Raw genomic sequence first — 23,578 nt, 5'->3', positions numbered from 1 at the left:
CACCCGGGTGGTAAAGCTAGCCAACTCCTGTTTTCCCTCCCCTCCCCAATCATGAAAAGGCTATCCAGACAGATGTCATGGAGTGTCTCTACATGGGGTTTAATTCTACTACCTACAGCTTCTCAACTCCTTCCTCCAGCGCCCTGCAATGAGGGGAGAGGGATGAGGGATTTGATGTGACTTGTGGAGCCCACACTAGTAAATTTGGACTTTGGAACACCGCCTTAGAAGCACGGAAAAAAGAAGCATTTAGAGGTTTGTAGGTAAGAGGAGAATGACTTTTTCCCAAGGAGTGTCCTAATGTCTTCCTGACATTTTAAAATGTGGTCACTAAAGAGAAAAGGGGCTGGGTGGAGAGGAAGATCAGATGTCTCTAATAACCTCTCATTTACCTGCCCAAACCCTGAAAAGCTAAGACTTTTTAAAACTTAAACCAATCTTTTCTTTCAACTACAACCCTTTCCGATGGTCATCCTTAATGACACTACTTCCTTGCCCCCAGTTGGTCAGTCAGTAACCAAGCCCTGCCTTGTTCACCTCCTAAGTGGTTCTCTGACCTGCACTCTCATCTCCATCCTCTCACCCACCACCTTACTTCAAGTCTTCATCATTGCTTGCCGAGGCTAATATAGAAGCCTCAGAGACCTCTCTATTACTTCAGACCCATCCTTCACCTGGTTACCAGTGATCCAGCTAAAATGCAAATCTGACCTTGAGGCTTTCCTGTTTAAAACTTTTCAGTACCTTCAGTACTGACAGAATGAGGTTCAAGTTTTCCAATGTGGCATATACATGTCTGCAGTGGTGTTCTACCAGAAGCACCATGAGCTTCCTGTGTGGGGCATCTCTGGAACCTCAATGTCCGGGAGTTGCTGATAGCATCTTGTACCCGGGGTCAGGGACGCTACAAATCCTGCACTACCCAAGACAGCCCACACAATGAACCATCCCACCCAGACTGCCACAAATGAGAAACTCTCCTCATGGCTCCTGATTTCTTCTCCAGCCTTCTAGCTGGCCCTTCTAGACTGTGGCTACACAAAACTCATCCCTAACACAGCCATGCTTTTTCTTGCCATTATACCTTAATTCTTGCTTCTAATTTCTGACACCTGGAATGACTCTCTTCTGACTCATCTTTTAAGCTTCAGCTTTCCAACTGCTACATGCTCTACACTCACCACTCTGCTTTATACCTGGTTCGCTCCTTCACTTGACTAAGGTCCTTCCAGGCAGAAATTGTATGTGCTTGGTAGACCTTATATAAACATAAAAATTTGAGGGATGGATAGATGGACAGATGACTGGGTGAGATCAAAGGTTTTTCAGAGGCTGATGCTCAGTCCATAATGTTGGCAACAAGTACAAGCATTGTTTTACAGCTGAGACAATAGTTGAGGTCAAAGTTTCAGCTCAGATCATCTGCCTTTAGTTCCAAAATTCTATGCTGTACAGGTCACTCTCCGGCCTTAATCTTCGTCCACTTTAAAAAGTGCCAGATGGCACCCTGCATGACGTTCCACTTACCGAAGCTGAAGATTGTGGGTCACTAACAGCCACTGGACAGGTACCTCTGTGTGGCGACTCTGTGTCGAGTCTTCTCAAGAACTCAGCAGTTTTGCTAGCAGCAACCCAAATAGGTGTTAGTGCCTTCGTAAAAGTAGAACTATCATTATTTATTGTGCCTTTGGGTACTAGCCTAGACTTTTATTGGGGGATGACTAAAAGTGTCCTAGGTAGAACAAAAGGTTAGTTTGTGGACACGGTAGAGTAGAAAATCAAAACAAAATGCTATTGCAAGACTGCATTCATAGTTTGAAAAATGTAAAACTAGGTTTGTGGAATATGAACCTATGATTTCATTTTTTTCTGCTTCGTGTACTTTGACATGGAGATAAATGTCCTCTCAGATTCCACAGGATGGGGCCCTAATTTCCTATCTGAACATTTAAAGCGTGACACTCAGACTTCACTGTAGGGCTGTGGAATATCCCTCCCCTACAACACCTCACTCCACACTGGTGTCATATTAGGCCCTTCACCCTCCAGGGGTCTCTCTCCTAGTCATCTCACTGCCCTCGTGCTTTGACTACTCTCATGATACACAGAGCTTCTAATCCATAACTCTTCACCATTTATGAGTCATGGACCCCTTTGGAATTCTGAAAGCAGAAACGGACCCTCTCCCTACACACACACACACACACACACACACACACAAACACACACACACACCTTTATACTTGATTTGTACCTTCCACGGAAGGCAAGAAGTGCTGCCAGTTCTGGTCTGTATTTCTGGCATCTCTTTTTAGCTCTGAGAGACTGTGAAAGATGGACCTAGATGAATCCTCTGTTTTAATAAGTTGCTTTTTCCTTAAAAATCCACACCATCATCCCAGTTCCTCCCCTCATGTATGTCAAGCATGAATATTGGAATTGTTTCCCAGTCCTTACTGTAACAACTGCCCCATTCTGCTTACCAGCGATGAATTTCTGTTCCTTTGTCCTTTCCCCATGTGATTTGTGGGATTTTGATCCCCTTACTCCATATTCACAATCAAATAGCTCAGCAAGGCCAGACTTATACTGCACCAGACCCTTGCAGCCTGCTCCCCTTCTGCTTCCTTCCTTCTCATCCCTCTGCTTCCCCCTAATACTTTAGGCTGATGCTAAGATCCAATTTATCAAGCATTTAGGGCATGGGCATCAAAGGAGACACAAATAGTCTGGTAAAAATAAATGGTATCCAGTGAGGGGGGGAATCAAAAAAGGAATTAGAAGTTAAACAGAGATGCCAACATCACTTCAAATAATCACTTAGGTAGAACATGGCATTTGAACAAGGTCAGAAGCTTGAGCTGGGAAAGGAAGAGCTGAAAGTTAAGCGACAAACATGACCCTGAGAAACACAAGGTTTCAGCTGCTGAGACAAGCAGGCTTTCCATTTGTCTAGGATTGCTTATCTTGCCCAGAATAGACAAGGAGACTAATGAAGTCGCAGAGGCTGGAAGCTGCCCCATTGTCTGGGGCTTTATGAAGCCATCAGTCAAAAGTGCAAAAAGAAGAGTATTGCCAGAAGTTTGGTTGAGATTTCTGAATATCCTTAGCTGAGAGCAGACCACGGGAGAAAGCAGTGAAAAAGAAGCGCCATGATAATAAGCAAATAAGGAGCTTCAGACCAAGTAGGCTGGCAGCCCTGCATTGTGTTCCAAAAGTTGCTTCTTACCTGCCAATGCCAAGCACTAAGCTGGCTGGGTTGCTAACCACCAGGCACGGCCTTTGTGCCAACAATCACTGCCCCACTCATGCCACAAGATCAAATCATAATGACAGGGCCACCGGACTGTCAGAGGCATACAAGTAGGGGCCTGTGAAGAATGGTGGATAACTCCCAAGTGATTAACTATACAAGCAAGACAAGTTCCAAGTTACCAGGCTAAATGGCATTTTTCTACTACCAATACTGTAAATTCCACACATTGGCTGAACTGGATTGGAATCCCTGTAGGTAATTATGGTCGTATTTAATAAAAAGAAAATATATGAACCTCCTTGAGGGGCAAAAGGAGGAACATCTACTGGAGGGGAAATCCAACAAAACTAAGAACCCTGGACTCTAGCACTGAGTCACCTTTTCATTGGGGTTCTTTCTTTGTCACCACTGTGACTCTGCCACCTATTGAGGGGGGGTGATCCTCTCCCACTTTATCACTTTGACCCAGGCACAAATACAGGATCCCTTCCTTTATTCTCCATAGAACAACTGAGGATGGAGCACCAATAACAGACTGGTTTTGAAGATTTACTTAACTCCTCTCCAACTTATGACACTTGTTCTTAGGGTGATGCCTCTGGCTTATCCTAAAATGTCTCTTCAGGGTAGCATCACCTGGACATTATTCCATTGTAGCAGAGACTGCTAAATATCCAACAAAATGGAAGTTCTCCTCTTCTAGTCATACAACCCGACTACATTTCCTAGCCTCCCTTGCTGCTAAGGCTGGCCATGTGGTTGAGTTTTGACCAATGGAATGAGGAAGGAAGTGATACACACCACTTCCAGGATGAACTCATAATAAGTTTCCTACGCATGCACCTCCATACATTTTCCTCCTCCTTCTGGCTGTCTGGAATAGAGGCAAACCCCAGCACAAAGTTGGAAGTCGTTTGTGTATCGAAGGTGGCAGCACTGCTAACAATTTTTGGTGCCTGAATATCTGAGTGGAGGGAGTCTCCTCTCAAACCTGTTCACCCATGTCTTACATGAGAAAAAAATAATAATAATGCTCAAGCAACTATTTATTTTGAGGTCTGTTGATCACAGCAATTAGCCAACCCTAGTAATACAACATAAATTTATATATACAAGAGAATTATCTCTCAGTTTAGGTCATCAGTTCCACAAGCAGTACATAAGAAGAGGCCAAGAAGAGCTGAGGAAGAGTAGAAGAATAGAATTCTCAAGGATTAAGCTAGGCATCTTAGTTATTTCAGAACCTTAGTCAGGGGAGGAGAATGTGGGAAAGGGAAGGAACCCACCCATCCTTAAGCTGTCTTGGTATCAGGTCTAGGAGCTGCCTAGGCCCAGAGTATAAAAACGTATACTCATTTATCCCAGTAGTTTGAGGACAGGTAGGGGTTTGGAAGGAGAAACTGAGGGTGAGAAAGTCAGGAAAGGAAAGGGATATGGCTGCTTATATTGCAATATGATGGAATATTAATGTTTATGGAGATTCATCAATCAAAAAGTTTTTGACCTTTTTGAAAGGATAAAATATACGGGAGGGCTTCCCTGGTGGTGCAGTGGTTGAGAATCTACCTGCCAATGCAGGAGACATGGGTTCGAGCCCTGGTCTGGGAAGATCCCATATGCCGTGGAGCAACTAGGCCCGTGAGCCACAATTACTGAGCCTGCGCGTCTGCAGCCTGTGCTCCGCAACAAGAGAGGCCGCGATAATGAGAAGCCCGCGCAGCGCAATGAAGAGTGGCCCCCACTTGCTGCAACTAGAGAAAGCCCTCGCACAGAAACGAAGACCCAACACAGCCATAAATAAATAAAAATTAAAAAAAATTTTTTTTTAAATCACCTGCAGTTTTAAAAATATATATATATACAGGAAAGGCCACAGAGAGTGAAATGTGTGTCTGCTGGCTCATTTAAATATGACAGAAATGCAAAGATAATTCCTATAAGGCTTTTTTTTTTTTTTCCTATAAGGCTTTTTAAAAAAATAGTTAGAGAAGACAACTAGGGTTTCTAACGTTCATGGAAGAATCAGTTTACATGGAAAACAAACTTTTGGTTACCAAAGGGGAAGGGGGGAGAGGGACAAATTGGGAGTATGGGATTAACAGATGCACCATACCATATATAAAATAGATAAACAGCAAGGATTTTAAAAAAGAATACGCTTAAAACATTCACTTAGATCTGTAGGAGCTTGTGAATCAGGCTCCTGCCACTAATCACACCCCAGGGCTACAAGGTGCTACGCACCTTCCTCTACCTGGTTGTTACCCACCAGGTAACCGCCAACTTTGCACCATGACAAGACACATAAGAACACGCTAATAGAGACTTCCCTGGCAGTCCAGTGGTTAAGACTTTGCCTTCCAATGCAGGGGGTGTGGGTTCGATCCCTAGTCGGGGAGCTAAGATCCCACATGCCTTGCAGCCAAAAAAACCAAAACATAAAACAGAAGCAATATTTTAACAAATTCAATAAAGATTTTTTTTTAAAATAGTCCACATCAAAAAAAAAAGAACATACTAATAAAAATGTTAAACTACCGATTTTAAAGCTAAATAGTCATAATTTAAAAGGTACCCTCACTGAAAAAATACCAGTGACAAATCTCTTCCTGGTTCTTTTTATCTTGCTGGGAGTGAATGGGGCAGTTTTTCCTTCTCTCACCTCCTGTCAGCTGACACACAAATGCCAATGACTGCAGGGTGCAGATGGTGATATAAATGAGTGAAGTGAAGTGAGCCTAGATAGAGGGAGGGCAACGGGAGCACGACTCAGTGATATTCACAGTACATACCAAGAACTTACTAACCTAGTATATACTAACCTAGTATAGTGCTTGACACATACCAGGTACAAATTGTTGAATAAATGAAAGCACATTTCCTAATGTGAGATATTATCAATGCATTTATATTTTTACCAGTGTAATAAATAAAAAAATTATTTGTGTTTCTCTGATTAGTGAAGCTGAATATTTCATTTATTTATACTTCTTCTCTTTTAACTATTTATTTCAAGCCCTTTGCCAGTTTTTCTAGAGTCGCCTTTTTCTTATTAATTTTCAAGGCTTCTTTGTGAAATTAAGCCTTTGCCAATTATTTTTGAGGCAAATAGTTTCTCCTAGACTATCACTTACTTGTAACATAGTTCATTACGTCATCTATCATAGGTTTTTTTCTGTAGTCAAATCTGTGTTTTTTTTCTTATGGCTTCCAAGTTGTGTATATAGCGTAGGAAGGAGTTTTACCACAAAATTATAAAAGCATTCTTCATTACATTCTAATTGTGCTGAGTTATTACAATTTGTCAAATTATCTGTCCTTTTGACACTGATTGAACAAATACTTTTATTAATAGCTAAAGTCCTAAATACTAAATTCCCATATATCCATGGGTCTATTTGTAGACTCTCTCCCATTCACTAAATTTATTTATTACAATGCCAATAACACTTTGTTATTACTACCATACCTATGTTGTATATGATACCTGGTACAAGCTTCTCCCTGTTCCTTCAGTTTTTCAGGTTTGTCTATTTTTTTTTAATATTTTCTCTTTAAAAATGTTTTATCAAATTTCACAAAAGGTCCTGTTTAATTTATATATGAATAAGAGTGGAATTATCTTTACAATGTTGATTTTTTTCCCTTCTATAGTAAATAGATGATCTACATTTAATATTTTCATTTTATTTTAGGTATTTTATTTTATATATAGGTGTATTAGACTTATACTCATCTGTTTTACAGTGTGGATGATTATTGTAAATGAAATTTTTCTTTCAGTTATATTTTATAAAGAGCTTTTGATGGTGTGTCTGATGGTGCAAAGACAGAAGTGTTTGCATATTGATTTTAGATTCATTCATGATAGTCAAACTACTTGTATTAGTTCTAATAATTTTTTAGTTGATGTCCTTGAGAGGTTTTAGGTGAGCAATCAGAGGCACTTATCTCTTCCTTTCCAATATTTAAATTCTTTCTTTGTTACAAATAGAAACTCTAATTTTCTATCTAAAAATCAGTATCAGTGATAAATAGCAATTGCCCTTCTTATCCTGTTCCAGACTTTACTGAGAAAGTTACCTTCTTCTGTTTTCAAACCAACTGGGCCTACTGTCTTTTTTAGGTGAGATCAAACTACATTTTCCCTTCCATTTTGAGTTTTTATTCTATTCTGGGTTCAAGTCTAATAGCATATATTTTCCTACGAAATAAATTAGGAAATCTGGGTTAAAAAAATTAACAGAAGTAGGACACAGTATTTCTCTTCTCGAATTTTGGTTATACTTCCTTTCTTATCCTTGGAGTTCTTCCTTATTCCTTACTCAGACAGGTCAAAAGTTTATCTATTTTACCAGAATTTTCAAAAAAACCTAGTTTTTGGTTTAATTTAGTGATGATAAATTTTTCTATTCAACTTCATCACTTTTTCCCCTTTATGTATTCCTCCCTTCTATTTGTATTTATTTTATGGCTATAATCTTATCTTAGTAAAATGCTTAGTTATTTTATTTCCATTTTTTCTAAAAGCTTTTAAACTTCTGCATCTTCTAAATAATTTTGTAGTCACATCCCATGGATTTTAATGTGGAATACTTTGAAATTTATATTCTCTTATCCCAAAGTAATTTGTAATTTCAGTTTTGGTTTCAAAATTTTTTATCCTAATAGTCTCCCCCCATCCTCCCAGGGAACCTGAATCTTTAATATTTTTATTTTTTAACTGAATAATAATTAACACAAAATATATTAGTTTCAGGTATAAAACATAGTGACCTGATATTTTTATACATTATGAAATGATCACTGCAATAAGTCTAGTGTGGTGACAGATGGTAACCTAACAGTCCTTTAGAAAGGTAATTAGAAAAAATTTTTTAAGTGGATAGACTTTAAAATTTCTTATTGCTTAATTTCTAATTTTATTACATTTTTCTTAGGAATAGTGGCTTTATAGGATTTGGGGGTATTTTTGGAACTTACTGAGAGTCTTTGAGGCCTTAGTCATGGCCAATGGTAGTTAAGTCATATTTGTAAAGAATAGGTATTTTCATAAACTAGGTACAACACTTTGTAACTATGTCTATGTTATCATGCCAAGTCATTGTTATTCATATCCTCTATTCCTTATGAAGTTTTTTGGTTCACATGATGACCTATTAATTTCTACGGAGAACAAAAGGAAAATTTGACAAATCCATAATCTATATTACAGACTTCAGCAGTTTTTATTTCATATATTTCAAATCTATATTGATATTTACAGTTCACATTATCTTCGGGATTACATATTTTATGTGCATAAAATATTCTTTATCCTGTTGAATGCTTTTCATCTTGAATTCAATTTTGTCTCATATTAATATTGCTACATCTGCCTTCTTTTATTAGCATTTATGGATATATGTTCCATGCCTTTGTTTCCAACTCTTCTGTTTTATAGATATCTCTTAGAGTAGCATATAGCTAGATTTTTGCTTTTTTTTTTTTTTTTTGCAATCCAGGAACTTTTTTTTAAATAAGGAAATTTAGCCTATATACCTTTTTTGTGATTGCTGTCTTGTTGCTTATAAAACTTCCACCCTCTTTTCTGCCTTTTGTTGTAATTATCAATTTTTCATTTGATTTTTTTCTTCTTACGTTTTTGTTATATATCCTATTTGTACATACAATACAATTAAACATATAATAAACACATAATTACTTATTTTTTTCTATCAATATCTGGAATTCACTAGCATTCACTCGTGCAAAAAAAATAATTGTTTTACTTCCTATCCTCCTCTCTCCCTTGTGCCTCTTCCATAGCACTGAAATCCTCCATGAGTTTAATTTCATCATGTTGATTCTTAATAATAAAAAAGAAAAAAAGCTAATCATATATTTGGCTATAAATGTCATTGTCTTCTTTATTCATAATTGTTCTGATATCTTACATCTTCCTCTTTCTTGGATTCCTTATTTGTTTGACCAGAGTTTATTTTGTGGCAGTTTTTTTCAGTAAAGATCTTAGAACTCACACAGAAGTGATAAAGTTGGCTGGCTGTGCAGGTAGCTTGTCTCCAGGATGGCAGGGGCCGGGGGTGGGGGGGCACATATTCCCCCAGGTATAGTACATTTACCAGGAGCACTTTCCGTGCCCCAGGGTCTTCTCGTGTGTCCAAAAGTTCTTAGGCTCTACCCTTGGAGATAAAGGCCAGAGTCAGCTGGTCCCTCTCTCTTCTTCCTCTGCTATCCTTGTTTGGAGTTCCTTTATACTCTACCTTCTCCCTCCAAGCACTATGCTAGATTTCTTACATGGGTTATATTGATTAATCTTTGAGTTAGCAAATATTAGCCCCACCCCATGCTATATATGAGGAAACCTAGGCTCAATGTTAGGAGAGAGGTTAAAGTTTGAGACCAGGCAGGCAGTCTGATCCTAGATCTACCCTCCCAAGAGGGGAGCACTGATGGTACCAGGTTCCAATGATGAGATACTTAAGTGAAACTATTTTGTAAATAAGGCCCCAGTCAACTTTTATCTTTAACCAATTATTAACTACATCCTGAAAAAGACAGAAGCTGTTCCTGACATCCAGGAGCTGCCCTGGCGTTCACAGCTAAGCCTTGGTGTTCTCCTATTGAAAGTGATTTCACACAATATCAATATCAGAGGAGGTCACTTTATGATGGTGATGAATCATGAAAAAAAAGGCCACTCCATGATATGTCTGAACAAAGAAAAATACATGAACCTTGTCTAAACCACAAAAGTGACCAAACACCCCAACATTTTGGCTAATAGGAGTGACTATTGCTTATTTATCAATTACAGTATTAGTCTCACTCTGATCTTCCCTTGTTTTAAATAAGATTAAGATACCTGATACCTACTTTGCTGTACATCTGAAACTAACACAACATTGTTAATCAACTGTACTCCAATATAAAAAAAAGTTAAAAAAAAAAAAAGATACCTGATACCTAATCACTATTACCCCTGCTTCCTGATTAACAGCCGACCCAGAACAAAACCCTGCTTCCTCAAACCCTCTCCCGAAATCAACCCGACAGAGGCCCAAACCCAATCAAGTCCTTTCTGACATCTTCTTACTAAGGTGGCTCACAATTCCCCCATCGTGCGGCTAGAGAATTTGGAATTTATTTCATAAGCAATGGGAAATAATCAAGGCTTTTGGAATAGGATAGTGACATGACAAAAGCTGTGCTGTAGAAAATGAAATCTGACAAACATGTAAGACAATCGAGAAAAGAGACTGTTGGCAAAGAGAGTAAGAAAGCCATTCCAGTAACTCAGGGGATGACAAGGAGAAAGAAGCCATAATGCAAGTGGCATGTGAGAAATACCTATATGAAGGTGGTGGCAGTGGGAATGAAAATGAGTTAACATTCACTAGGACATCTGCAGGAAAAATTGATAGTGGGTAGAAATTTTAACCATCAACATGATTTAACATTCAGTAGGCAGGGATTCTCTCAGATTTCTCGTAAACTGTTCAGTCTCATTCTGAACAAAATAGAGGATTTTTGTACCTGTAAGTTCACTTCATTAGCATAAGATAGAAAGTTATGAATAGGATGACTTTCAGTTCACCTTACTGGGATTATAAAATGTGAGGTTGGATTTAAGCCTACCATATGGATAAGGGATCAGTTTAGCCCTTAAGTGTCTTTTGGAAGCTCCCACGAAGGGCATTAGAAGTTTAGTGAGCATGTTAGAAGACAAACTTGGAACCTAAGTGTGCATATTCAGCAGACCTGCCTCGATCCTCAGCTCTAGGAAACTAAAACAGATGAAGATGTGCCTCCTAGGTACTAATCACACTATCATTCAAATGGAAATTAAAGAGATGCGTGGTTCCAATGGCGGAAATGAAGAAAACTTCCCCACATTACCATCGGCAGGCTGAGCTCACGGTGGTGCTTGGCAATTCAGAAATAAGAAGGTCCTACTTTGGAATGAGCTTGGTTCCAAGGGCTTTTTCAACCAAGGTTTTAAGAACTGAGCTCCTTCTCCCCTAGAAATATTGGTACCTAGGAGTACAGTCCAGCCAGGAGAGCTCACAAAAGCCCATGTACCCTACAGGAAGCTTAACTGTGGAATTAATCCAGTGTTGGACCTGGAAAGGGATGTCCTTCGGGTCTGAGGAAAATCAGAGACAGCAGACATACTTCCTCAGTTTTTCTTTTGCCTCTTGCAGGCCAAATTTAGATCTTCCTTGGAGGAATCAGAAGTCAATTTTGCCCAAGTCTTTATCTCTGAACTGACCTATTCTACAGTCTTCTCCACAGGCCTCCCACAGGCCCCCCATAAGCTACAGTGCTTATCACCCCCACCCTAGCCTGATAATCCTGACCTTGTGAGTATAGCACACCTCTGAATTACTCATTATCCCTGGTCCTTCAAATCTCAAGACCAAGATTTGGCTGCATTGCTCACTGTCTGTGACTTTGAATTACTCAACCCTCCACCTGTAAAATGAAGATGATATATCCCTAATAGGGTTGATCTAAAAATTAAATGAAAAAATGTATATAATATGCCTAACACTGCTGACACTCCATAGGTTCTCAATAATACAACAGCTTATTACTTTGAAATAACATTTAAAAGAGCCAAGCACTTTGTATATTTTTAAAACTATACAAATGTACAATCTATTAGATTAAATGATTATTAGATATGAGTTAAAATTGTAAATGCTTAAAATATACCCAATTCTCATCTCTCCAGCAAATCCTTAAGAGAACATTGTTTTTCCTAACACCTGCACCCAAAATGCATCTGACTGCCCCATTCACATCTTACCCTAACCCCCATAACTTATTACATGGGCTCAAAATTCAAATCTGTCTCAAGATCCATCCAAAAACCACATGGTGAGAAAGATGACTATGACTCAAAACAAATTACCATTTAAATTTCAAATGCTGAAATTTAAATAATCTAAATCACAACATCCTTTCTTTGATTATAACAAAACACACACACACACACACACAAAGGTATATTAACTGTTACTTCAAATCCTCAAAGCTACCAGTAATATTGACTAATTAAAAAGGCCATCCTGAAAAATCACATTTGTCTTTTTATAAGTAGTAAAGAATGACAGAGTAAAATAATGGTGAAAACTATGCCAAGGTTAGAAGCCTATTTCTACCCTTCACTTTCATGCTCAAGAATCCTAGAACTAACTCTACACTGTGAAATTCGAGTCTGTCCCCAGCCAGAGTGGCAGACTTAATGCACCATTAATCTGGTCTGTTCTCAGCCGCCAATTGAAATAGTCACAGTCATTTGATTTTTAAGGAAAAGACAGTACTGCAGAAGTACATTCCAGAGGTCTTTTCATAAAAACCATCCCATGTGCTCCATCTGCACATGCAATCTGCTTGTGTATTTTCAGCCAGCTTGCATGGGCAGATTAATGCGTACAATTAGAAAGCAACCCCACAGGCATTCAATAAACTGCTTTCACTATTACACTCAGGAGAGTCCCTCTGGATGTCAATAAAAGCCTAGTTTTCTGCCTGTTAGCTAAATAATTGACAACACTAAAAATAATCAGAAGCAAATGAAGGAAGTCAGGAACAAAGTGGTAAGAAAGAATACATTAAGATTCTCATGGTGGTGCCCCAGGATGATATCATGAGCTTTTTCTCCAGCAACCTGGGTTTACAGTCTGCTCAAGTCCATGGTTGCCCTTCTCTACAGAAAACAAAACAAAACAAAGAACACCATTCCTAGTCTGCTATTTGAACCACACATATCACAGCATTGAAAGAATTCCTTATTTGTGTTTCTATTCTGTGATCCTTAGTTTGACAGCTTCAGGAGAATCTAATTTTTTGGTGAAGGGGATGGAATAGGGAACAGCCTAGTTGGTCTAGTTAAAACTTTGTGCTGTTAAAATGCTGAGAGCTCTCGGACTTCCCTGGTGGCGCAGTGGTTAAGAATCTGCCTGCCAATGCAGGGGACATGGGTTTGAGCCCTGGTCCGGGAAGATCCCACATCGCAGAGCAGCTAAGCCCATGAGCCACGACTACTGAGCCTGTGCTCTAGAGCCTGTGAGCCACAACTACTGAGCCCGCGTGCCACAACTACTAAAGCCTGCATGCCTAGAGCCCACGCTCCACAACAAGAGAAGCCACCGCAATAAGAAGCCCACGCACCACAATGAAGAGTAGCTCCCGCTCGCTGCAACTAGAGAAAGCCCGCACGCAGCAACAGAGACCCAACACAGCCAGAAATAAATAAATAAATAAAAATTAAATGTTATACAGCAGAAACTAACACACCATTGTAACGCAATTATACTCCAATAAAGATGTTAAAAAAAATTCTAATAGCTCTCCTATACAATTCTTCCACCATAAATTGATTCTAAGAAAATATGATAAAGGCCTGTTATACAGAGGATCCATCTTATACAAGAAGTTTCTTTCATATTTCTAGCTATATAATGGTCATTCATTTCATTAGCTATTGGTCTTTTAATTTCAAAAGTACTTCAAAACAAAATACATTTAAAACACACACACATATACTTCTTCTTGTGTTTCTCAATAGGCTTTAACAATCAATTTGAGATACTTCTCATTTTTAGCCAACTTCTCTTTTTCCTGGTTAACTGGGACTTTTATGATAAGCAGAAGAAAGATCAAGAGTGAAATGTGCGTGTAATTGAATTCAGCTCCACTGATAGTGTGTGAGGTGCCTGAGGGTAGAACTCTTCTTTCTTTACAGAAAAAGGCAGAAAAAGGGTGATCTCTAGTATTCAGTAAAACACAAACTCAAGAAGCTGGAGGACTAGTAAAAAAATGTTTGAGGACACAATCTCCCACATCCTTTAAAACCCCAAGAATCTCTCATCCTCCACTTTATCATGTTTAAAACTCCCCAGAGGATGGACTTGTTCAACTTCCCAGTCCTGTACCTAAGACCCCTCATTGGTAAGCAGGTCTTCCCTTTTCCAGTGTAAACAAGGATGCCACAGGATAAGTACATTTGTTCTTACTGTGTCTCCAGGCTACAAATGCCCCCATAGCATTTGGGGGCATTCAACTCCTCTGATTGGCCGAGAAATCAACTCTCATCCATTCTCTACCAAAGAAAGGGGAGGCAATAATACATTAACCCTTAATCTATTGCCTGCTGCCCTCTATCTCTCTCTAAGACAGCCAACTTCTCCTGGTGTTTAGCTTCACACCAGCTTCCTTACCCCCATGTCTGCCTTAGAACAAAAGTGGGGAAAGATAATGTCATTCATTAGCACTTCCACCCAACCCCATTCTATCTCCCACTCTTTTCCTGTCCTGGGTAGCGGAGGCCAGGTATCCAACTTGCTAATGGGCAAAGTGAAGTGCTGAGAAACTTCTTGTACATTCCAACCTCTGAGTCTTAAAGCAAGGAGCTGTTGCTTACAGTAGAGGCAGGAGAATCTCAGCGGAATGAGAAAACCAGAGGATGCTGTACTTGGAGGAGGGACACACTTTAGGGTGTCACATATGCTCACCCCAACATCAGAATGATCTTAAATTCTACAAATGAGGTATAACGACGGGAACAGATAAGAGGAGGCAGTCAGTACAGTCCATCGGAAAATGGGAGGCCGATGACTAGTTCTGGTGGAACCAGAAATCTCTAAACGGTCTCCACAAAATAAGCTGTCTGATCCCATTCAACAAGAACCTCTGTAAGAAGTTACATATCAAGTCCCCATGAAATTCAGTCACTTATATACCATTTATTTTTTTAAATAAATTTTTTATAAGATTTTTAAAATAAATTTATTTATTTTATTTATATTTATTTTTGGCTGTGTTGGGTCTTCATTGCTGCATGCAGCCCTTCTCTAGTTGTGGCGAGTGGGGGCTACTCTTTGTTGCGGTGCATGGGCTTCTCATGGCGGTGGCTTCTCTTGTTGCAGAACACGGGCTCTAGGGCCACAGGCTTCAGTAGTTGCGGCATGTGGGCTCAGTAATCGTGGCTCGCGGGCTCTAGAGCACAGGCTCAGTAGTTGCGGCGCACAGGCTTAGTTGCTCTGTGGCATGTGGGATCTTCCAAGACCAGGGTTCAAACCCATGTCCCCTGCATTGGCAGGCGGATTCTTAACCACTGCACCACCAGGGAAGCCCTATATAAGATATTTTATTTAATCCTTACAAATGGCCGATGGGAGAGATATTACCAACCCTAATTTTTTTTAGAAAAACTAAGCTTTAAAGAGGTTTAGTAGTTTGTCCAAGGTCACAGCTGAAGAATGGAGCTAGGATTCTGAACCCAAATCTGCTTGTTTAATTCTACCATATTTGGAATTAACCTAGGGACAGAAATATGGTTCTTTGGTTTTGTCTATTCTTTTAAGCAGTGTGCAAGTAACCTAGCTACTTAGAGCTGGAACACAAACTTATCTTTAAAGCTTGTATAAGAGAGTAGATTATCTACATTATAAAGCACATAGTAGTTGCCCTATACATGTTAGCTGCTGTAATTCACAAGTCATACTGGAAAAAGTACCTTGATGTATGACCACCACTTGGGAGCTTTGCTGATAAATGTGAAATTATTTCTCAATTCTTGTTTACAAAAATAGAAGTCCTCAGTCCATTAGGTAAATCCCTAGTTAGTTTAGATTCTGCTTGGGTACTTCTTTCAAACAACATCTTCCTTATATTGGTGTTTTGGAAGTCTTCATAATCAAAAGTAACCTGGATCACCAAAAAGCAAGCCCTCCGAGTTATTTAGAATGGGGAATTTCTCAAATTTGGCAGTATTCTTTCTAATCTGTTGACTGCTAAAGAATACTTTAATGAGTATAGATATCTCCAAACTTAGAACCTCACTTCTAGAGTTCAATTATATAATTAATAGTCAACAATCCAACACCAGATGTTTTGAATAGTTACTATCACCTAGAATTTAAAAGCACAATGAACAATATGTCTATAAAAGGTACAAAGTTCTGAAAATATAAATTTACCATTGCTGATGTTCTCTAAAAGCTTCTCTTCTGAGGTTTTCTTGACGCCTCTTTTTCTCCTCTAGTTTATTGCTCTGAAATTTCAAGTATCAAAATGTAATCTATTAGGAAAGCTTTAAGCAGAATCATGATGTTAAAATTACCCAAGGTCCAAAATCTTTAGGCTCAAGTGGCCTCAGTAATCCAATATGGTACCTACCAGGGCTTCCAAGGTGATAATCCTGTCACAACCCATGTGCCCTGCACTGAAAGCCAGGAGCTCCAAGTTCTTTCCATGGCTCCCCTCTCCCAACTTGATTGGTATAATCACAGAATCAGTATTTCACATTTTTACCTTAGTTCAGATGATAGCAACATTTATATCTTAAGCAGTGTTTTCAAAATGTTCTAAGGAAAACATGAAATTTCCACACCAATCATGTTAAATTAAAATTATAATAAACGATTAAATAGATGATACAAAATATGTATATATATATATAAATGGTTAAATAGTTGATACTACATATATATCTCCACATACAATAAAGCATTCAGGAAAAGATTTTCAATAAGCCAATTCAATTCCCTTCTGACTTAGAATCAGATACTTAAAGCTGTTGAGAGACTGAGTAGCAAATGTCCAAAAAAAGCCATCCACTTGAATAGAAGAATCCTCTCATTTTTTAAATTAGTTGTTTGGAGAGTCTAGAGATAAACTTCACATTTGATATTACTGTCACCATGGCTCTGGCATATTTTAATCCAACTTAATAACCCAGAAACGCTTGTGTTTTTTTACTATGATACAACTGTCATTTTTTTTAATTTGCCTGTGAAAAACAAGTAGACTTCCTAGACAACAAATTTAATGGGGAGTTGAAACAAGTTCTACAACACAGGAGGACTTGAAGTTTTAATTGAATCCAAGGGAGAAGTCAAGCAGCTGGATTTGCTTTAAAAAAAAAAAAAAAAATGGACTTGTCCTTCAGGAAGACATGTGAAAAGGGAATAATGGAAATCATCACTTCCAAACTCTAACATAAGTTTAGCTCCATCTTCCAAAGAGAGGAAAAAACTGTTCATGTTGTTCATTTCCATGAAAGTCTTCATTCACACAGAACTATTTACTCATCCCATTTTGAAAGGTAAAATGGATGATTTCAGTTTCAGAAAAAACATAAAGGAAATTTACTACAATCCAAGAGAATTGTAATACAATTCAGTTGTAATTCAATTATAATACAAGGCAATTGGATTATTAATGAATCACAGTTCTAGGAAGCAAACTAACAGAAAATTGTACAACTGAATAAACATGATCTCAATCTAGAAAAAAATCCTGACTCATGAGACCAAAAGTAGTCAATTGTGATGAGCTCCCCACATCTCTGGGGGAAGAAAAGGGGGCCGGGAGGTAAAAGACAGCAAGCAAGCAAGCAGTAGGTATTGATTAAACCAGGATTAGGAACGCTACTTAGAGAACAGTGAGAAAATCACACAAGCATTTAGAGACCAGGGCTGGGTTCCTTTAGCAAGGTCAGAAATTGGAACATGGATTTTCATCTCTTCACTAATAGATTATCATTGGACTCAACTTACAAAAACAGTTACTCAGTAGCTTAATTCTTTCCAACAAAGGTCTGTTTATCCCTCAAGAGTTGATGGAGAAGTATTTTGCAAAATACTGGAGTATTTAAGTATTCAATACCTACCACTGTAGTAGCTATTTTAGTACACTAATCCAAATACTTAAGATTTAGTCAGACTACTTATTTCTTCCCATTTAACAGTGAGTTAAGGAGTCACCCAACCATACTTATATGTATACAAATGCATAATATAAAAGATCTAAGAACATGAGGTCCAGAAGAAAAAATATGGAATGAGTTCTAGGTCCACCATCACTGAGTGACCTTAAACAAATCATTTAATATCACTGAATCTCATGTATTCAACAAACATTTATCAAATGCCTATTATATGATCAGTACTATGTTCTGTTAGATTCTGGGAATACAAACAGAGCAGTGCCTACTCTGGAAAATTTTAGAAGCTAGCTGGGAACACAGACAAGAAAGCCATGATGGCAGTGTGTAAAATATATTAGGGAATAGAGGTTTGCAAATATGTAATATGAATACAAAGAAAAAGCACAGAAGTGGGCAATTGGGAAATGCTTTCAGCAGTTCCACAGACATTCATTCAGTGCCTTCTATGTGGGCAGACCCCATCCTGGGTTAGGGTTAGGGTTAGGGTTAGGGTTAAGGTTAGCCAAAATTTGAATAACATTTGGAATATGGTTTCTAACCTCGGGTTCATGAATAAGCTGTCTGATAGGAGTATGCTCATTTTTATGGAGCGTGAGTCCATAGCTTTCTTCAGATTTCCCTAGGGGCTGATGACCAAATAAAAGGATAAGAACCATGGGTCTAATGAGAGGTAGAAATTCTAGATAGAGACCAATCTTAAGCAAGAACTTTCCAGGAGGAAAAGGAGGTGATGGGAGCAAGGCTACTGCACTCCATTGTATGGTTTCTTACTGCCCAGGGGCCTAGTAGAGAGGTTAAAAAGGCTGAAACAGAGACAGCATTCAGCTTACCAAGGCTTGCATCCCAGCATGGGGTGTTTCAGCACAGCAGAGGTGTCTTTTTCTATTTCTCACAAAAGCACCATCTGTCACCAATCTGAGCACCCACAGAACTGACTGCCTGGATGAAGAATCTGTTTCTAATTTGCACAAAGGCAATGATGGGATAGCAGTGGCCCTGAATAGGAAAAGGGCATTCCTATAATGTATAATATTTTCAATATAGAAAGGCACAAGAGAATATGCCAGTTCAGGAAACCCCAAGAAGCTTGTGGATAAATTCAAAGGGGTTTGTAGTGAGATGGGTGGAGGACAAGGCTGAGAAAGTAGGAAGAGGCAATTGTAAAGAAATGTATATGCCAAGTAAAGGAGTTTGGACTTCATTAAAGGCAATGATGAGCCATTATGTTATTTTAAGCAGGATGGTAAGCAGCTCACCCTGAAAGCAACACGAAGGATAAGCCGCAGAAAGGACCACAGATATAAAAACCAACGGTGTGGTTCTCACAGTAATCCAGGCTATAAATTATGAGTCCCAATTTAAGACAACAGGGACAGAAAAGAAAGGACAAATTCTAGAAAAATGTGGGGGACAGAAATAAGAGGAGAGTAAAAAGAAATAGTAGGAGGTAGGCTATATTAATATAGAATGAGTCAAAAAAGGGGGGAAGATTACAGGTGACTATCATTTAAGAGCATCAGAATGAATACGAGGTCAGTTTTGAACCTACTGGATTTGAGATACACCGTGGCACATCTAGAAAGAAATATCAAGCATACAGTAAAATATATGGTTCTGGGATTCAAGAATATGGTCTGGAGATGTGGATTTCAGAAATCATCAGCACAAGCAAAATCCACAGACGTGGAAATGCGGGGGGCTTTCACCTAAGAATATGGTGGCATAGGCACAGGGAAATGAGAGAAGATGAATGGATGGGACCTGGATAGAACATCAATAGCAGAAAAACAAGCAGAGGAAAAGGATCCAGAGGAAATCCAGAGGGGTAGAATTTGAAGGACAAAGTACTATTTAAATAGTTACAATATTACAAACAGTTTAGATAAGTTAGGAACTGAAGAGTCTCCACTGAGTTTTTCAACTAAGAGCTCATTAGTGATTCTTGGCTAGATAAATACCAATGAATTACTAGAGACAGAAGTCAAACTCAGCCCACCAAGGAACAAGTGAAGGTGAGAACTCAAAGAAGGTAAGTTTCTAAGCTAGCTGAGCTCAGCATCACCTGGGGAACTTTGTTTAAAACAGAGATGATTTTTTTTTTTTTTTTTTTTTTTTTTTGGTTCAGGTGATTGATAAGGAGTCAGTCTACATACTGGCATGTAGGAACCCAATGTGGTAGAAAAGCTTTCAAGAAGCTGAGCTGTGATGCTTGGGAGGGAGGAGTTGAAAGCAAACCAGAACAGAGACACTTTGTTTTTAAGATGAGAGATTTCATTATGATTATACCCCAAGAGAGAAAAACAGAAACAAGAAGAAAGCTACAGGAGAAAAGGAGGGTTAACCGATGGAGCAGCAATGTTCCCGGGGAGATGGAGGAAAGATGGGATGGGAAGCATGGGTGGGAGAATCCATCATAGCAACAAGGAAGAGCACTTTCTTATTCCTGCTGAGATGAGATGGGGGCAGAAACAGCAAAGGAAGAGTAAGGAAACAGAAAAATATACGTACTTCCAGCCTTGTGGTCTTTATTCACTAGAAGGTGGGAAATGAGGTCATGTGCTGAAAACGAAACGTGAGGATAAGAAGAATGTGAAGGGAGGAAGATGTCTGTAATTAGAGATGAGCCTAGACTGCAAAGGAAAATGCTGTGCACTAGGAATTGTTAAAGACCCAGCTGGGAGGGAAGCCCAGCAATCTCGTGTGACAGGAAGAGCCAGTGTGTTTTTTTTCCAGTAACCCAGTTCATGTGGGTTTATTTAATTTAGAAATAAATTAAACCGATCCAGTTCATGCGTAAAACAAAAATCCTCTCTGCCTTCCACACAAGAGGTTGATATAATAGTAGAGTCAAATGAAATAGGGCACTTCTTTACATGTATAGTTAATTAGGTCAGGGCACCCTTTTTCACTGCTTACTTAGCACTACCCATTGTACAAAGAGATTTGCACCTATTGTATCCTTTAATCCCACCAGTCCCATTATTATATTATTATACCCATTTTACAGCTAAGGGAAGTGAAACATAAAGAAGCTAACAGCTTACCCTTTTAGTACTACATTTGCATTTCAGAGATATCATTAACATCCCAACATTATGGGATTAATTAATGGGGTCAATTAATGGGACCCTACTGCATTCCAACAACCAGAGGCTTAATGCCCACACCAGTTCATCCACAAAGACATGCATGATGTAGGAACCATATTTCTGGGAAATACTTGAAAGTTCTGTTTTGTTCCTTGAAAGTTTTCAGAAATGGAAACTTTTCCCAGTTTATAAAAACAATATTGAAATAATTTCCTTGATGTTTAGTTTTATTCCTAAAACTGTTCTTAAACCATTAGCCCTTGCTAGTACTTGTTTCCTAGAAATAAGCAACAGTGTGATTTCTTAAAAACATGTATGTGGGGCTTCCCTGGTGGTGCAGTGGTTAAGAATCCACCTGCCAATGCAGGGGACATGGGTTCGAGCCCTGGTCCAGGAAGATCCCACATGCCACGGAGCAACTAAGCCCGTGCACCACAACTACTGAGCCTGTGCTCTAGAGCCACAACTACTGAGCCCGTGAGCCACAGCTACTGAAGCCCACGCGCCTAGAGCCGTGCTCTGCAACAAGAGAAGCCACCACAATGAGAAACCCGCACACCACAACGAAGAGCAACCCCCGCTCGCCACAACTAGAGAAAGCCTGTGCACAGCAACAAAGACCCAATGCAGCCAAAAATTAATTAATTAATTTTAAAAAAAACAAAAAACATGTATATGGATGCATCTCTGCATCTAATATGCATACTTTGTTTTCTATGCTAATAGGAAATGAAGTAGGTACAAAGTAGTTCCTACTTCATTTTATAACATTAAAACGAACTAATGATGCTTCTCAGTGTCTACATAAAACACCGTGACCTCCAGGGCTCCACATAACTTCATCAGCTTTATGACTTTATAGTTTACTGGAAAGAACAAGGAAAGGCTTCGTTTGCCACTCAGATCCGTAGCTGATTTCTTGCCCTTTCTGAGGTTATAATACCCTAAGAGGTTGGGAGAATCAAATGAAAGAATTTGTAAACTATATAGCCCTATATAATATGATTTCAAACATATGAGGATCAAAGGCAGAATAAGATGAATCCAGGAGGTAGGGAGGGCCTTTGACATGGAATTGGAGATTTTTATTTTTTAAGTTCGTGGGCATTATGAAAGTCTGGAAAAAATCAAATTATTACTCTGCCATACAGATCTCCAGGAAGAGAAATTAATACACTATAAAACCACATGAGTTGTATTAGTTTTCTATTGCTGCTATAACAACCATGAACTTAATAGCTTAAAACAACATAAATTTGTTAATAATCTTACAGTTCTGGAGGTCAGAAGTCCAAAACGGGTCTAACGGGGCTAAAATAATATATTGTTGTTGAGGGAAATTGGCAGACTCCAGTACCAGTAGCAGCTGTTATGTCCACAAGGCTTTTCGGTAGCTAGCAGTATGAGTCCCCTCCAAAGACTACAGCAGGGTCTTTACTTCTTTCTACCCCTACAATAAGGACTCTATTTCCAGAATCACATCTTCTGTTTGCATGCTATGCTATCCTAAGATGTCAGTCATCTATTTGTTCAGTGTAGAAGTTAGGGGTACCATAGTTATGGTTTTGTAGCTCCTACCCATAGGTTTAGTCTCCTTTATCCAATGGCCTTTCTCTACTTCAAGCCAACAATGGCAGGCTGAGTCTTTCTCCTGCTCCATCTCTTCATGCTCTCAATCTTCTGTCTCCCTCTTCCAAGTTAAGGACCCTTATGATAACATTGGACCCACCTGAATAATGCAGGATACACACACACACACACTAGCTCTACTTGAAAGTAAGTTGATTAGCAACCTTAATTCCACCTGCAAACTTAGCTCCCCTTTGCCATATAACAGAACATCTCCCTAGGTTCCAGGGATTAGAATGTGGAAGAGGAGGGGAGGGGGCATTTTTCTGCCTACCACATGGGTTGTAATCTATTTTTAAATCAGTAAGTATCAGACACGTAATGTGCCAGATAATTCATAAAATCCTTGCCCTCGCCACCAAGCCCTCTGAAGCTTGGTTTGGGAATGTGGTGGGGCGGGGGGCGGAGGCAGTGAAAGGAGGACCTCTTTCCTTTAGGGCAAAGCAGTGGTGTGCTGATAAGCTTAACAACCAGCTCTAGCAGGGAGGAGGAGGGGAGGTTGATTTGTAGCATTTACTGATTTCTGTGGTGAAAATACTCCTCATGGTCAGTTTCAGTCTACCAACATGAAGTCCGCTAGCCCACAAAATAGAACAATCCACTCTCATGAGCCAGTACAAGGAGGCCCCGGTACACCACTGGAACAATACATAACATCAACATACTCTAATGTAGGGAATACAAGTTTAACTGAAGCATCCCAGTGCCCTCTCCAAAGTTCCCCTTAACCCACAGGATTAACCCTTCCTGGATCCCATTGACATGATCAGAGGCTAAAGAGCTGGCTGCCTTTCATACCTTTGTGCATATTAAGGACCCATACGTGCTGGCAGGGAGTACAGTTTACTCTCCCCTTACTCACAC

At 39.2% G+C, this 23,578-nt stretch overlaps 1 protein-coding gene across 5 annotated transcripts in view; it reads right to left on the bottom strand.

The window, feature by feature from the left end:
• EPSTI1 (epithelial stromal interaction 1) overlaps nucleotides 1-23,578 on the bottom strand; it is a 104,174-nt gene that overhangs the window by 46,583 nt on the left and 34,013 nt on the right. For 4 of the 5 annotated variants that reach the window (XM_036831093.1, XM_036831095.1, XM_036831094.1 and 1 more), the window contains exons 6-7: nucleotides 16,246-16,319; nucleotides 1,528-1,621 (exon numbers count right to left, since the gene is read on the bottom strand). The exons of the other annotated variant lie outside the window; for it this stretch is intronic. In XM_036831093.1, coding sequence (XP_036686988.1) covers nucleotides 1,528-1,621; nucleotides 16,246-16,319 — 168 coding nt within the window. The remainder of the gene's footprint in view (nucleotides 1-1,527; nucleotides 1,622-16,245; nucleotides 16,320-23,578) is intronic. 5 annotated transcript variants of the gene reach the window in all.

This window comes from Balaenoptera musculus, chromosome 18 (assembly GCF_009873245.2).
Source record: "Balaenoptera musculus isolate JJ_BM4_2016_0621 chromosome 18, mBalMus1.pri.v3, whole genome shotgun sequence".
NCBI classification, from domain to species: domain Eukaryota; kingdom Metazoa; phylum Chordata; class Mammalia; order Artiodactyla; family Balaenopteridae; genus Balaenoptera; species Balaenoptera musculus.
The sequence above is the reverse complement of the archived record's forward strand: the minus strand, read 5'-3'. Positions and strand labels throughout refer to the sequence as shown.